The sequence below is a fragment of the Lathamus discolor genome, chromosome 3 (assembly GCF_037157495.1).
Source record: "Lathamus discolor isolate bLatDis1 chromosome 3, bLatDis1.hap1, whole genome shotgun sequence".
In the NCBI taxonomy this organism is placed as follows: Eukaryota; Metazoa; Chordata; class Aves; order Psittaciformes; family Psittacidae; genus Lathamus; species Lathamus discolor.
In genome coordinates this window covers 136191293-136203325 of record NC_088886.1, presented here as the reverse complement: position 1 = coordinate 136203325, position 12033 = coordinate 136191293, and the positions used below count along the sequence as shown (strand labels likewise).

At 53.8% G+C, this 12033-nt stretch overlaps 1 protein-coding gene across 7 annotated transcripts in view; it reads right to left on the bottom strand.

The window, feature by feature from the left end:
• Positions 1 to 9136, bottom strand: part of DNMBP (dynamin binding protein) — a 34589-nt gene extending 25453 nt beyond the window's left edge. For 4 of the 7 annotated variants that reach the window (XM_065671997.1, XM_065671999.1, XM_065672000.1 and 1 more), the window contains exons 1-2: positions 9067 to 9136; positions 301 to 479 (exon numbers count right to left, since the gene is read on the bottom strand). In XM_065671997.1, coding sequence (XP_065528069.1) covers positions 301 to 445 — 145 coding nt within the window. In that variant the 5' untranslated portion in view covers positions 446 to 479; positions 9067 to 9136. Of the gene's footprint in view, positions 1 to 300; positions 480 to 1931; positions 2015 to 9066 lie in introns of those variants that run through there. The other 3 variants (XM_065672001.1, XM_065672002.1, XM_065671998.1) reach the window with 2 other exon arrangements.
• Between the last annotated feature and the right edge of the window lie 2897 nt (positions 9137 to 12033).

Genomic DNA, 12033 nt, shown 5'->3' with positions numbered 1-12033 from the left:
AACTAGCCAGGAAATGGGCTGTCTCATGACAGAGGACTCAGCAACTAGTCTTGTGAAGCTCTCATCTCCTTGAGAACTGACCCTCCACTAATCTCTCTCTCAAAAAAACCTGAGCTGTCCCAACAAGTTGATGCAAAGCTGGCAGGAGACCAGTGATGGGCAACCTGCACCCTCAGTCCATGAAAGATTCAGTAAATTCAATCTGGTCCTGGACAGCACTGGCCAAGGGAAGGTGTGCTTACAGAGTGGACATTTAGCTGGCACCCCTGTAGATCTAGGTGCTGCATTTCCAGCTCTCACCTGTGACACCTTCCTTCTTGCCAAGGAGCCAGAACTCATCCACCACGGACAGCACCTCGATGACATCTCCCACAAAGAGGGGCAGCTCTTCAGAGACGCTGGGACAGAAATCAAAGACTGCTCGTACCACGGAACCAGCCTCCATTGCACAGGGTCTGAAGGTGGATCAGTACCTAAGGCTGAGACACAGCAGGAAGTTTGATGGCAGCCAGAAGCACATGAAATTATCACATATACACTCAGAAAGTAAAACCTTCCTGACTAAAAGAGGCAGGAACAGCGTGAGGGGGTCCTGTCCTGGGCTCCCTGAAACCCCTTGTCACATAAAGCATGCTGCAGGAGCAGAGGGTCTCAAGCAATGCAGCCCCCATGGTCTATCCTGCTTTGTCCAGCCCTCTGGCTGTCCCTGTGGGGAGACGTGCTTGTGCTACAGCGGAGGGAGAAGCAGTAAGAAAATTGGAAGCCAGTTCCCATCAGGAAGGAAGCAAGAGAAGGGGAGGAAGCTCAGCACTTCCCTGACATGCAGTGCAGGGCTCTGAGCCCAACAGGGCCGAGTAGGCAGATAGCACCACTCACTTGCACAGTCCCTCCACACATACTCTGCTGGGACAGGCAGAAGTGTTCCCCTCCCCGTGCCACTGCTCAGGACACATGAACTGCATGCTGGAGCAGCGTCACACTTCTGTCCAGCAAGAGAAGACGCACAAAGTTCACCCCAGGCAAGCTCACCCCACCATCCTCTTCCCCACTGGTGAACTCTTCCAACCCCTGCCTGGGTTCACCCAGCCTGGGAATCCTCAGACTTGGCTCAAAATGCCCCTTCTCCTTTCTATGTACCAGGCTCAGCCATCCCCTGGGAGGCCTCACCAGGGCTCTTGGCAGAAGCCAGGCTGAGATGAGGGTGCAAACCCTGCCCAGGCTTAAATTCCCTCTGGCAGGGGGAAGGCACGCAGAAATGTCCTCATCAAGGCCTATGTCCTGAATCCCCTTATCTCTTGGAAGCGGCTGCTAAGCCAGGACACTTTTCTGTATCGTCTTTGAACCAAGCAGTCTCATCAGCAATGCAATACAACACACCAAGGCAGCAGCAGTCCTGCAGCTACAGTTGCTCCTTCCCCTCTTCCCGGACCACTCGGGGGAAGAACTAAAAGGTGCACCCGTCCAAGGCAAGCAGGAACTCTAAGGTTATTCCTCAACAACTGCACCTCAGACCGGTGCTTCTCGCTACAATCACACTCAGAGCACGGCACTGCCAAACGCCCCTCCAAGGCATTTCAGAGCCCTGCCCTCTGCAAGGCCAGGACATCAGCATCCTCCTCACCAGCCCCACCCCCGACACAGGCTGCTTTCCTCCCACATCACAAGCACAGTCCCTGCTCCGTCCAGTCGGACACAACTTCCCTTCACTGGACTCAACCTTCTCCCCTCCCAAAGCACCTTTACATGCACGGTGAACACTCACTACCCTTCAAGTGCCACCCAGCCGGTAACCCACGTACTCAGCATGGCTTGTCGAACTGTCCTGTCCAGCTAACAGCAGTAAGAGCATGGTGATGACAGATGCCACCACCTACAGTGAGCACATGAGGCCCCTGGGGCCCCATTTCTCCATATAGGCACGCAAAACCCACCTGAGCCCTCAGAGCTGGGAAGAGGAGAAGCTAACACAGGGAGGAGAAAAACATCTCTGCTAGCGAGGTGCAGCCAGCCTCCAGCGCGAGTGCCAGTGAGGGATCCAGCCAGGGAAAGGCTTTCTGCTGACAGGACCACTCTGTTTATCCAGTCCGACTCACCTCCTGGGAACAAAGCGGGTTTGTGCTCGGCAGGAACAGCTTCCTCAGCACGTCCCTCCCCACCCCCAGCTGTACCCCTGCTGCCGCCAGCACGCTTGGCCCAGCCACCCTCACCTCGGCCGGCCAGCCCTCACTCTTATTGCTCTCCACTGCCTTCCCCATAGCATGTGGGCTCCTTGGGGCACAGGCTGTCCCTTTGTCACCAGCATTGTGCTGGCTGCGCAAACAAAGAGCCCAATATCCAGTCGCCGACGGCACTTTGCCACCAAAAAGAGATGAATGGACTGGAGTGAATCAGGAGCACAAAGAGCTGCAGTTCGGGGTAGCAGGAACCTACTGAGGCAGAAGGAGTAACAGTATTAAAGACATGACCATGTGGAGCAGGAAAAAAGATGGAAGAGCCATCAATTAGCTTGGAAATACTAAAGACAAGGGAGGATCCCTGCGTTGCCTGAGGTGGGGTGTCTGGGACATGATGCTGCATGCTCTGTCCAGAATGGGCAAGCAGCAGTGACAGGCGCAGCAGTAGCAGTCCCTTGCAGGCACCGGGGGCTGCTCTCCACCCTGCAGACTGGCTGCCAACATTGCTCAGGTCCTAGGAATCCTTGCCATAGTCTGAACATGCAAACTTCACAGCTGCACTGGACAAAGGGCAGGGGGAAATAGCGCAGGCAATATTTTTGGGGTAGTTTCTCCAGGAGTGCATGATGGCACAGCGCGATTTCTTGTGTATCTTCTGTCAAAAGTAAGAGTGGGATGAGAAGAGCCAGGATTACAGCATGTGTGCTGCAGACCAAGCCTTGGCTTTGCTGCAATCACTGGGGCTGAGGATTTGGCCCTCCCAACTGCCCGGGGCTCAGATCCTGCCATGAAAACAGCAGTGTCACTTCCTTAACTCACCTGGAGCTCTGGGTCCTCATTAAAATGTACAAGATTTTCCAATGAGACAGAAGATCAAGAAGGTAAGGCAGGATTGCAATTGTTCCACCATGTATATATTAGTTGTGGTTATAATAAAACACGGGCACTACCATACTCATGTGAAAAGCATTCCCTGAGAGCCAGCCCGTGAGGTAAGAAAACATAAAGTTACTTCTGAAACTGCCAAAGAAGGAATCCCAACAAGCTCATGTTCCCTCAGCAGAGAGCAGGATCACTCCCTGACTCCATCAGAGCCTAGACAGCATGCCACTGTATTTGAAAGCAGTGAATCAGCCTTGTGAAGTTTGCTTGCTCTGTAACATGAACTGAACACAAAATGTTATGTTTTCCAGGACCTTGGCCTTGTTTTACTCCATGGAATGCTGCCTGCCAGAGTTTTCTCCAAATCCCCACCGAGAGAAGGAAGCCTCCCAGCATCTTCCACACTGGAAACTTACTGAGTCCAGCTCTTCAGGCTTAACGATGGACCTGAGCTTCTCCCAGATCCACCCTCATCTGGTGAAAACAAACATTCAGCAACAGCTCACGCAGGGGCTCCAGCAGGAAAAGCAGAGCGCAGGGAGAGCCGGGCTCCGCCTGCCATCCCCAGTGAGTCAGGGCTCCTGACAGCTCGCCAAGCACCGTCCCCTCTCACCTCTAGGGCTGGTGATTCCTGCGTGCCGGGGGACAGAGGGAGGGGAGGCTCCTCCGCAGCGGAGCCAGCACTGGGACTTCACGCTGGGGGAGGCCAGGCCTGCGAGCCGCCGGACTCCTGCCCCCGCCCAGCAGCGGACCCGCATCCAAACACGGCCTCACCCTGCAAGTATGAAGCAGCAGCGCAGCCCGGAACTCGCCCCACTAAGAACACGCTGTCCCTACCTCGCTGCCTGGTCCTGCACAAACTAGGTAACGTGCTCCTGGCACCCGCCTACAGCCTGCCCGGTGCCAAGCGCCGGGCCTGACACAACCGCATTGTGCAGCAAGGCAGAGAGTGGATTCTCAGGGCATTAATCACTCCCCCCAGCCTGCCTGCATGCATGCTCAGCACACATTAACATGACCTCCATGGAAGACTGCCTAGTCCACTTCACCATTAGCTCTGGAGTGTGTCTGGTCCAGTGTGGGCTGATGAAAGGAGTGACCAGAATGAAACGATAGCTATTAACTCTGTTACATTACTGGTTTGAGACCTTCAACAGAGACTGGATCAAGCCACAAGTAGCCAAGAGAAGGCACTTACACACTGACAACTTCTTGTATCCCTCCTTTCTTTTCGCAGCTAAAATTGTGCAGGGTAAGAAGTCTCAAATAATGGACTCACCACCACCACCACAAACGGTCAGGCATTTGATCAAAGTGCCGTAATTTAGATGTAAGGAGACCTACTGAAAATGGTGATACAAATGTCCTTTTTGCATCTTTTTAATGGTAAGGGTGAGCAAATAAGTCTCTGATGAGTTTCTGTACCTCGGAAACAGGAGTTCTGCCTTCCCTGGGTTGCTGAAAAGACGCTGAAGCAAGGATTTCAAGCACTTCAGAGATAAGGCAGAAACCTTTTTAGGCTGATTACAGAAACTATTAGCAGCCTTAGTAAAAGGAGAGACCCTGAGGGTTTGCAGACAGCTAATCCCTGGTATGCCCAAAGCCATGATCAGATCATGAGATAAAAAGCAGTAATGGATGAACGCCACAGAATTAGCGGCAAACCCCCCAGACTTCACAGGCACTAAAACCACTTGTCTCTCTCGAATTCTCAGCTTCTCAGCCAAGAAGCAGTGCTGTTAGAACCTGCTTGTGCTGTAACTGAAAAACGAACATTTCGCCAAACAGACCCAAAACGTGCAGTGTGGGCTTCCACAGGCACAGCTAGTTTGAACCAGAGGGACAAGTGAATTCTTGTGCAGCAGATGCCTAAATCTCTATAATAACCTTAAAGCCTGCCTGAGCAGCTGACCAGGAAGGAGTCAGATTCACAGACATGTACAAAAGCCATGTCTGTTGCAGCATGATTAAAGAAATGAACATTAAAAATATTAAACAAATACTGCCAGTGATCTTTTTTAAAAATTAAAAAACTACATGCATTTCACCTTGGTCTTTTCATGCTTCCTTCTGCTCATTACAGCTCAATGCCTGTTCATTGAAAACACAATCCATCCCTAGAAACAGAGATGCACCCTCCAGCTGCTGGCTTCAACAACAGGCCTGCTGCAGCTCTCACTACACTCTAGGCTGCAGAATTGGTACCTAACATGCAGTGGGAGGAAACCAGGAGTGATGCTTGGCTTCTCATGCTATTGTGTCAAGAACAGAAGCTTACTAACTACATGCCGAGCCATTTCTACCCTCTTCCTCTGCTCTTCCCCATGGTCTCCAACAGCCTTCCTTCCCTCCTCCTTTGCCCACTGAATCTGCACAGCCTGCACAGTCCTCATTCACACTTCGAGGGTAGGACATTGCCTGCACACCAGAACACCCTGACTGCTCACACCAGTCTTCAGAGCCATTGCCACCCACAGTCACTCCCCCTGTTCGGAGCAGAACATGTTGCTCTGTAAGCTCCCAGAGGTCCCTGCTTGCCTGCACATTCCTGGGTGACATAAACAACACCCCGCTGAACCAGGCTGCATGGGCCATGGCTGGGATAGTAGGACTGTGGCTCAGGCAAATTGCAGAGCTGACCCTATGAATCCAGACAGAATGGACAATGCAGCAAGCAGGGCAAAACCCTGACTAATGGTGTGGAGGAGAGGAGCCTTTTCCTACAAGGGAAATGCTGACTGCTGCAGCCTCTCATTAAGATGTTCTGCTTGTCTCAGCAGATCCCAAAGAGCCCCCCTGCTGAGCTTCACACAGTGAAATACCAGATCTACTCTTTGGCACTCCACCTCCTAACCCCATATGGCTCCCAGAAGGAAGAGGAATCTCCTCACTTTAAAAAGAAATAGCTTCTTTTGCTTTGACTGTGACCAAAACTCACTGGAACTAATGCATTCAGGTTGGATCATCAAGCCCTCCAGAACCAGGACCACCAAAGACAAGGGCTGCTTAAGCAAGCTCTGGCCTCCCACCACATGTGGCAGTTTGGGGTATTTGCCACAGGACCTCTGCCACACACCACACACATAATTCAAACCACCACTTCTTCTCTCCAGCTTTCTGGCCCTGGCTTTCACACTGTTCTCACCTGCTCTATTGCAGGACATGGCTGAGGGCAGGCTGGTGGCATCTGTGTGGGGCAAGTGTGGCTTGGGGAGGAAAGAAGAGGAGTTTGTGCTGGGCCAGGCAGCAAGCAAATGAAAGTCATCTGGAAAATAGAGCGCAGCATCAATTCTTAATGCAAAGCAGAACACCTTGCCACACCATGTGAGCAAGGAGACTGTGATGGATATTTAATCTCTGGCACTGGGGACCCAAGCATGCAAAGGCCAGAACACCAGGTTAGGAGACAGTTTCCCAAATTCTGCATGGAGTGGCTGCACACACCCTAGAGAGCCTGCTACCAAGTCTTGTCTTCTCCTACCCCAAGGCAAATAGTTGCCTCTCTTGCCATTTTTTTCAGACAGGCTAAAACAATACAACTTTGAATAAGGAACAGACAAAACCCCAAGAACACTTCTGCTGTATGCTACCCCCAGCTGTGCTGCAGGGGTAAGTAGTATACAATTACAAAACTAGTCATTACACCTTGAGTATGTATTCAAAACAGGCTGAACTGGGGCTACAACAACATTCCTTAACACTGGAACTCTTGACTTTGCACCCTGAACAACAATTTTCAAGATAGCTTTTGGACAGAATCCCATTGTAATGCTTTGGTTGCTGGGCAGGGAGTCGAGAAATCTGGAAATTACTCAGGTTTGACTTGGAGGCTCTGCTCTTCATTCCTGTTCTGCACTGCTTTTTATCTACAAAGAACCTAAATCCCCAGCAAGGACTTTGCTGATACCTCTTCCTTTCAGATCCCCAAGGTGCTCCTGAGAAAGCAGCAGATTTTATACCTAAAGAAAGGTTCTAAAAATAAGACAAAGCAAAAGCTGTGTCACTCAGAAGTGGGGTTGAGCAATCCTTAGAACATGATTAGAAAAATACTTTTGCTGGAGGTCGAAGGGAAATTATCAGTTAAGGTAGTGAAGTGCTAAGATAAGAACAACTCAGGCTGTCCCACCCAAGCTCACATCACCACCATCACAAAGTCCTTCTGAACAATCACCCACTGCAGAGATGCCTCAGCTGCACGCCGAACCCTGACACGTCACACAGCCACGCTTCTCATGATAGGTACCAGAGCCAGTGCTCTGCAGGGCTCTGAGTGTCATTCCTTTCCTCTCTCCCACTGCTCAGTTCCTCCTGTCCCCTTTGTTCCCCTCCTGTCCCCCCCATGTTCACATTTCTCTAAAATGGCTATATATTCATATTTGTTCCTAATACTGATGCTAAGCGGAGCAGCTGGAAAGAGAACTGAAACCTTTGGCCTTGGCAGAGCAGGGGATTTCAAGAACAGAACGGTAGAAGGCAGCTCAGAGATGTGGACATTATGAGTGCTAGGGAGGGCCTTGCAAATAAGCAGGACACATTTAGACACAATGCCCAGCACAGCTTGCAGCCAGAGGAGTGAGTCAAGATGAGGGGGATGATGGTGACGTCTCGTAGCACGGCAGAGGCTGTATTTGGCAAAGCATCTGCAAAACTGCAAATCTTGTATCTACAAACTTGTTCAAGCCTCTTGCAAAGGAAAAGAGAGGACTGCAATGGAAGCAAAGGAGAGAAAGGCAGAGACAAGGGGAAAGAGCCTTCTCGGAAGGGAAAGTTACAGAAACATGACAAACTTCAAACCAGATGTTAATGTTTATTACATAACTAGAGGCTTTCTAGGTACTACAGCAAGGAGAATGAGATGTGATAGGACAGAGGTGTGGGGAGTACTTCATACAGAGCAGAGCTGTTTGAACACACAAGAACACACACACACACCCCCGAGGCCAAATTGCATCAGGGACAGGATCAGCTGAGGAACTGTTCAGGGTCAGCAAAAGGGTCAGTACAGGAACAGCTGCAGCCTCTCAGGTGGTGCTGAGGGTGAGCCAAGCCTACATCCCTTGGCAAAGCCTCCGGAGGTGGCACCTCCAGTTCATCGCTCTTAAAGTACAAGGCGACAGTATCAGGCTGGCAGCAACACAGAGGGATTAGCATTTGCTATGGTGAGAAATGTGGAACTCTCCTGATTTTCTCTTCCCAGGCTGGTACAAGCAGAGCGGATGGTCTCAGAGGAGCACCCCGGGAAGGCACAGCACCGCAGCGTGGGGCTTCTGCTGTGTTCAACCACCTCTGCCACCTTTCACCAGTGCTCCTGCTCCAGGCTCATGGTGCCAGACCGCTCCCGGCCCAGACGTTCACGTTTTCTACAGCACCAAAGTGCTCCCCAGCAACCAGCTGTCCAGTCAGTGTCAGCCACCACCAGCTGCACGCCTGCCTGGTGGGTGACCACCCCCGGTTACCACTGCTTGCACAGACCAAAAACCAAAGGGATGCAATGTAGGAAGACAGGCAGCTCTCATTGTACCCCAAAGCTGCTCCTTCCTGTGCCCGAAGCGCTCCTAGGGGAGCACGGGCACCATGGGACAGAGCCAGGGGGTACAGCGAGCGCCCAGCCTGGCTCGAGTGCCGCACGCTGCCGCAGCCCGGCTGCTGGCACGAGGGGAGCGCACCCACCCGAGCCAGCAGCACCCAGCCAGGGGCACTCGCCACCCGAGGGCCGGCCAGCACGGCCCAGGGCAGCCCCCAGGGCAGGCAGGACCTCGGCCTCGGCGGGGCGGCGCACGGCAGAGGCTGCCGGTACGGCATGAGAGAGCAGGACGCGCCGGGCTGCGGCGGGAGCAGAGGCGGAGGCCGAGCCGCGGCGGGGGGACGGCGGAGGCGCAGGCCAGCGGCCGAGGGGGCGCGCACGGCAGGGGGAGGCGGCAGGCCGGCCGGCCGGCGGGGCAGCGGCGAGGCTGGGCGGCGGCGGGCAGTGAGCGCCCGGCTCCCCACAGCCGCTCCGGCGGGTCCCTACCTTCTCCCGGCCCGCTCCGGGCGCCTCGGCCGCTCCGGCCCTGCGGGTCCCGCTCCCGCCTCCACCCCCCACGGCCGCCCAGCCCCGCCCGCGCCCCGGCCGGCCCGGCCCCCAGCGCCCGCCTGGCCTCGCAGGGCCCCGCCCGGCCCCGCGGCCCGCCCCGCCGCCAGGCTGCATCCGCACGGCCCGGCCGGGCGGGCGCGGCGTGGCAGCGCTGGGAGGAGGAGCGGCTCCACGGGGCCGGGCCCGCAGCTTGGGGGACTCCGGGGCCGGGTGACACAGGGACATCCCCCTCGGCCCCATGGTGCGAGGCAGTGCCCCCAGCGGTCCACGGGGACAGCCCGACGTGGGACACGCTGCCCCGTGTGGGGTGCAGCCATCCCGGTAGCCAGCAGGCCGGGCACAGCACGCATGGTAGGCGCTGGCAGAGCACCCAGGAGTTTGGTGTGGAGCAAGACAGGCAGCTGCCTCTTCCACTTCTGCCTGACAAAGCGAGGCCTCCTCACAGACACGAACAGCACCGGGGCTCTCCTTTCCCGCTGTAGCCTTCTCCTGGGTGTTTCTCGCTGCCTCGTGGGCTGACAGCTGACAAGTGGGACTGTGCTGTCCATCTGCTGCAGTCTCAGTTTTGCTGCTAGGAGCTGCCTTGGCTGCCTAGATACACTGTAAGATCATGCCAGAGCACCAAGATGGGGAAAAACAAATAGCTCCAGACAGAAAGCCGTGGAAGGGGGGGGGCACTTTGTGCATCACACTCCGGTTGGGCACACCAAGTGCAATATGTCCTGCACTAGTTTTCCTGGCAGGCCAAAAAAAGCCTCTATGCCCCAGGGGATACCATGCCTCAGCAACACGCTGTAAAGCCCGGAGTCTCTCAGCCCCCATAGCAGTTACCACCGTTTGGCACTTGTTAGTGCATTTAGCTACACTTCTCCATGGCAACCACGCAGCTCCCAGCTTGGCTTGCCACCAGCCAGGAGCGGGGTATGCAGGGTGCGTCGCACGCACTGCTGCGAGTCGTGTCGGTACATGCACAGGCTGGGCGCTGACTCCCCACCTGCTCTCCTGAGGCAGGGACCCACTGTGCTGTCAGGGCTTGATGCTGTTGGCGGAGTGCCTGAAACTGCGGAGGGAGCTGGGTGCTCTCTTTCACACAGGTATGAATGCTTGTGTATGGTTCGCTGGATCTGAAGAATGGACACCAGTCCCTGCCACAGGGCTCTAGATGTTGTCCTGTCACCCTAAATTTCTGCTGGTTTTGACTGCTGAGACAGGTTTTGACTTTTTGGTTTTTTGTCATGCCAGTCCCTCCTGCAGCCTTTCAGGTCACTGCTATGCCCAATTCTCCTCTGCTGACAACTCCAGCAGAGCTGCCTCCCTCTTCTTTGAGTTCAGCTACTTGTGTTTTCCCTTTATCTGCCTCCTCCATGCCAGCCACAGAAAGCAGCATGCATTGCATGCACAGTCTCATCTGCCCTCCACAGTGGGGTTTCTGCCCATCCCCTGATACTCACAGGTGTGCTTGTAAGAGTTTTGGGTCATTCTTCTGGGCCTGGCTTCAGTTTGTTTACATTTCTCCAGTGTCTGCCTGCAGATCTGGTCCCCTCATCTCAGAAAAGTGAAAAGAGAATGGAGGAAGGTTTGGAGGCAGGCAGTTATAGATGCTCAGAGGTGTGGGAACAGACTGTACAGTGAACAAGTGTGTAGGCTGGGACTCCAGCTTGGAAGAAGGACATAGGGTGGAGGAAGAGATCGACAAAATCATGAGTGGCCCAGAGAGGATGGGGAGGATCGGCTGTTTGCTGTGTCTTCTGACACAACCCCATCAACTGCTTTTGCCTTGACTGGAGTCTCAAAAGAACACAAAACCACGGCGCTGCAGATGTTACGTTCAAAGGTTTAGCTCTGGTATGCTTCTTGCAACATGGGGGGCTAAGTTCATGGCAAGCCTACGAGAGTCATGCTTAAGCAAGTGCTGCCTCAAGAAACATTTTGTAATCATGTTTTCACATGGAGAGTTCGGCCACAGCCAAGTGGAGCTTTACCAAACTGTTCAACACAAAAATATTCAGAGCTGGGAGGAGAATGAGCTGGACAAATCCCAGCCCACAGACAGAGTCAGTCCTCCAGGAGGTTGTATTTCACAGGAACCCTCTTGTAGGGGAAAAAGCTTGTGACTGAGATGAATTCTGTTGCTGTGCTGCCAGCTTCACAGCAACCTGCGAAGGTGAGTGACATGGCCTCTTGTGCTGGCTGTCCTGGTCTACAGAAGTGCTCTCCTCTGACTCTGCGCTGGAAAGTAAAAGGGAATTGAGATGGTTCTGTATTTTCTAGGACCACAAGAGGGCAATATTAGAGCACCCTGCAGCCAGCAGCCTCAGCAAGGCGACGGCTTGTGATGCTGATGGCATGGGCAGCTCTGTGCGGGCTGAGCATCACCCTGGCCAGGAACTGCCCAGCTGAATTACTCAATTGAGGTCTGCTCCCTGGGAGCCCTTTCCTTGCTCTTAGCTTCACACACATCCTCAGAGGTGAGTGGTTAGCTCAGCAGCTGAGCTAGTGCCATGCCTGGAGGAAGCAGAATCTTCCTGCATATGGGTTGGAGAAGTGGTGACAGCAAACCCTTCTGCCTGTTGCATGGGGCCAGGCTGTGGGATGAAGGGTGGCCTCCCTCATTCTACCTGCACATCCACCATGAAATCTTTTTGGGCAAATGTGCACTGGCACGTGGCTTCAAACGGGAGGCTCCAGGATCTGGAGTGATGCTGCTGGGCTTGCCAGGGAACAAGGAGTTAATCCACACAGAAGTTCGAAGATCTTGGCCTCACCATCTTTTTTCACTTCCATCACAAAAAGAAAACTACAGAATGTGAATTCTCGTGTGAATATGGAACTGGGCATTGCCTCCAGCACACACTGGCTTCTGCAGACTAAAATCCCTAACAGCCAAGGTTAAGTGCGTTACCA